We start from the raw sequence: 3,932 nt of genomic DNA, 5'->3' as shown, positions 1-3,932 counted from the left end.
AGACAGACACGAGCACACGGCAAAGAAACGATTCACATCAATGGCCAAAGACAGCGCACGACAATGGACCAAGAGAGTGCACGTCACAGATTGGAAGCACGGCAACGGTGTTAGGCATTGCCGTGTAGCTAGGACACAATTCAACGTCGCCTTTGCCGTGCACCATATGGCATTTTTCTTTGTTTTGCTTTCTATTTTATTTCATCTAATACTTATACTTATTTTTCAATTAGTTTTACTTTTTGTTGACTATTTATTAGTGTTACTTAAGATAATGTGTATATACCATACTATTTGCAATACAACAAGTACTCTCCATCTTCATCCCCCACATATATCAGGGTTTCGGAGCAATCCGCGGTTCGGAGAATCTGCTAAGTGTTATCGTCCGAATGTGAGAAAGATCACACCAGGGAGCTATTTTTGCACCATTACACCTTCCAGCACACTTTCACACATATCATAGATCCACATGCAAGTTTTAGTGGGATTCCGGTGCTCCGGCGGTCATTCTCCCCCTCCTCCCCCAAAAAATAGTGGTATGTGTGCCCCGGTGGGTCTACCCCTAGATTTCTTCACGTGAAGTTCCACCAATGTAAATTTTCATTGTTTTAAGTTTGTTTAGGACATATACACATAAAAAAACCAAGCTTTGGACCATTTGGCACATGCTACCGGTATACCCGTAGCCATTATCCCATTAGCCACCCTTCTTGGTAACTTGTTCTTCAAGACAATCTTCAAAAGTGGGCATACCAAGGTTTCCATCCAATGCCGGTGATAAGCAGATATCATCCATCGCGTTGTCTTCAACAAGGTAGTCCTTATGCCCTGACGGCACCACTTAGGCATATTATTCCAAGAAGAATTGACTTGATCTACTGGTTAGGGTTAGGGTTAGGGTTTAGTGTTAGGGCCACCCTTCTCGGCAACTTGTTCTTCAAGACAATCATCAAAAGTGGGCATACCACTTCCCATCCAATACCGGTGATAAGCAGATATCATCCATCGCGTTGTCTTCAACAAGGTAGTCCACATGTGTTGGTAGCTAGTATTATGTGAAGGCCTTTGTAGGGTGTCTCTATTGGACAATCACTAATTCAGTACAATTAATCATGGTTCATGCAGGGAAATTAAAGTTTGAGCCCAACGAATAAAATGATAGTTTTATTCAACGAGCGAACATAAAGAGAACTGGACAACTATGCTATACTTCCGTACGTAGATAGCATGTGTGCGTTTAACCAAAGTTAAAACGTTTAATTTCGGATACCACATACTCCCTCGATCCAATAATAAATCCGGTCTCAACGCTTATTATGGATTCGGATGGAGTAATTAAGATCTGAAGCTGCTCAAGTAAACTTGACCAATACTACTAATATATAACCTGATCAAGTAGAAAGTAGAAAGCGCGCTAGCTAGCCTTGTTTAGGATGTCTCCATCAGACAATCACCAAGTCAGTAATTAATCATGGTTCATGCAGGCAAATGAAAGCTTGAGCCAGATGAAAGAAACTATAGTTTTATCCAAGCTCTTCTTTTTCGGAGTATATTTGGTTGTTAGATGGGCAACTTAAGAAACTACGCAAAGCTTTAAAGTGTGATCATAGGAAACACCCGTATCTCAAAAGCACGCCACGAGCTCGCACAATCAGGTTTTCTTTACGTCCCCATGCTGGAGTAGCGCAGCGTTTTATGTTAGATTATTCCGTCAGATAACATTATGCAGGGTTAGTTTATGTGCAGATTATGAACAGGACGGGAAAACAAACGCGCACCCGCGCTTTACTTTGCTTTGCTTTGCGTTATATGTATCTTTTTCTACATGTTTTCATCTTTTTGGCATAAACAACCCCTATTTTGTGTGCCCCTCGGCTATAGTTGACGAGCCACTCGCTCGGCATTATTGAACTCCACGCATATGCAACAGTACTGTATACAAGTAGTTAAGTAGAGATCCAAATCTTTAGGATCTGAACAACGATTACGTGCATTTTTAATACTTAGCACGAGGCCAATTTGGTAGGGCTGGAGACAGGAGGGGGGCCGGCTACTTCAGTCTTTAATCATTAGTCGTCGTACCACCGAAGAAAATACACCTAAACACGCACAGAGCCGTTCTAGAACCGTAGATCGAAGGGTGCCGATCAACATAAACAATAAACAATGCGAGTAGCAGCGTGACGGTTCTGTAGTTGTGACACTAGCTGTTGACCGTGCATCCGATGAGCTTGAGACACAGAAGCGCGTAAGCAGAGCACGCAACATGCATGCCCCTGCCTTTTCTAGTAGCTCCATCTCGCGTCCTCTATTCTGCATGTCATACACATTTCCTTGGTCGGAGAGCGGAGAAAAAGAATGCGTTTCTGTTTCCACATTGACTTCTGGCGATCGAACCACGAGAGTGGCCACTATATGAACCGTGCATCGCATCGCATTCATTGTCCATCATCTCGCCAAGCACAAGCAACTCACTCCATCTCACTTCTAAGCTCTCATCAAGGTGTACTAGCTAGCTGATCCTGGTCATCGATCACTTCCAGCGAGCTAGCAGCTTGGTCGTTCGTCCCTGCCGATTGTCGCACCGATCAGATGGAGCACGAGCAAGTGCTAGTGGTGCCTCAGGTTTCCAACGACGATAGCTGCACCTGCAGCGGCAGCACCACGACGAGCTCGAGCTCCCTAAACGCGTCCTCCCCCAGCTCAGGTGACGACGGCGCCGTCGTGGCCGTCGGCAAGAAGCGGCCGCGCAGGGAGCTGAAGCACCCGACGTACCGCGGCGTGCGCATGCGCACCTGGGGCAAGTGGGTGTCCGAGATCAGGGAGCCCCGCAAGAAGTCCCGCATCTGGCTCGGCACCTTCGACACCCCGGAGATGGCCGCCCGCGCGCACGACGTCGCCGCGATCGCCATCAAGGGCCGCAGCGCGCACCTCAACTTCCCGGAAACCGCCCACGAGCTACCCCGCGCGGCCTCCGCCGCGCCCAAGGACGTGCAAGCCGCGGCAGCGCTCGCCGCCGCCGCCTCACTGTCTCCACCTGACGTCACTGCCGTCGTTCACGATCACGAGGACGAGGAACCGGCGGCCGTGCCTGAGCAGGAATCGCCGGACTGTGTGATAATCGAGAATGCGGCACCGCAGGACAATGGTTGCATCGGACTAGCAGCAGACTTCTCGTTCTTCGACGTGCCGGACGCTCTTCTAGAATTCGCGTTCACTACGCTGCCGGAGCCGCCGTCGTACTGCGGCTCGCCGTGGGATGACTTCGTCGACGACGATCTCTTCCTCGGGGAGCCGTTGCAGCTCTGGGAACATTGATGAACATGCATTGCAACCCGGCCGGTGTGCATGCAGAAATGCATTGCACGAAACTTGGTTTCTTTTATCCGGCCGTGGTAACTAACATCGTAGCTAAAGATTTACTTGAACAAATTTCTTGATTCCTTTGCAGGCCAATAAATTTGACACCGCTTTAGGCGATATCATATCATACGGTTGCAGTCAAGCTTTCAAGACTTGACTGCATGCAACTTTGATTTCCCTTTTTTTTTCCTTTTTCCAGCTGAAGTTCAGCTTGTAATAGGATAGCGTGGGCGTGGTAGCTGCCAGTTGTTTTTGCCCTGCAGCTCGACTTCGTCCGAGCAACAGGGTTTTTCCTGGTAGCTAGCTAGCGTGTCTGCATTTTGTCAGACCCGTCGTTTTTCCTGCTCTTTATTTCCCTGTAAATTTATATGTTTCCGGAATTCCTGGACAATTCTCCATTTTTATATACGCACTCACGTTGTTGTTCTAATCACAAGCCATCTCGGTCTCCACTCTAGCTCCACACACTGCGCTAGCGTAGCAAGCATAACATCTAACAAGAACAGCTTTTGTAACGGACGCAATCATGCGTGCAACGCCTGATGAATATTTTACGGTGAACGGAG

At 47.8% G+C, this 3,932-nt stretch overlaps 1 protein-coding gene across 1 annotated transcript; it reads left to right on the top strand.

Moving 5' to 3' along the window:
• The first annotated feature begins 2,595 nt into the window (after positions 1–2,595).
• On the top strand, positions 2,596–3,321 carry LOC124671634 (ethylene-responsive transcription factor ERF038-like). The gene has a single exon (XM_047207982.1). It carries the CDS (start codon positions 2,596–2,598, stop codon positions 3,319–3,321), a length of 726 nt encoding a protein of 241 aa, XP_047063938.1.
• The last annotated feature ends 611 nt before the right edge of the window (positions 3,322–3,932 follow it).

This window comes from Lolium rigidum, chromosome 7, assembly GCF_022539505.1.
Source record: "Lolium rigidum isolate FL_2022 chromosome 7, APGP_CSIRO_Lrig_0.1, whole genome shotgun sequence".
NCBI classification, from domain to species: domain Eukaryota; kingdom Viridiplantae; phylum Streptophyta; class Magnoliopsida; order Poales; family Poaceae; genus Lolium; species Lolium rigidum.
The sequence above is the reverse complement of the archived record's forward strand: the minus strand, read 5'-3'. Positions and strand labels throughout refer to the sequence as shown.

Coding starts and splice junctions, on each gene's coding strand:
- LOC124671634 (XM_047207982.1), top strand. CDS start 2,596: ATGGAGCACGAGCAAGTGCTAGTGGTGCCTCAGGTTTCCAACGACGAT.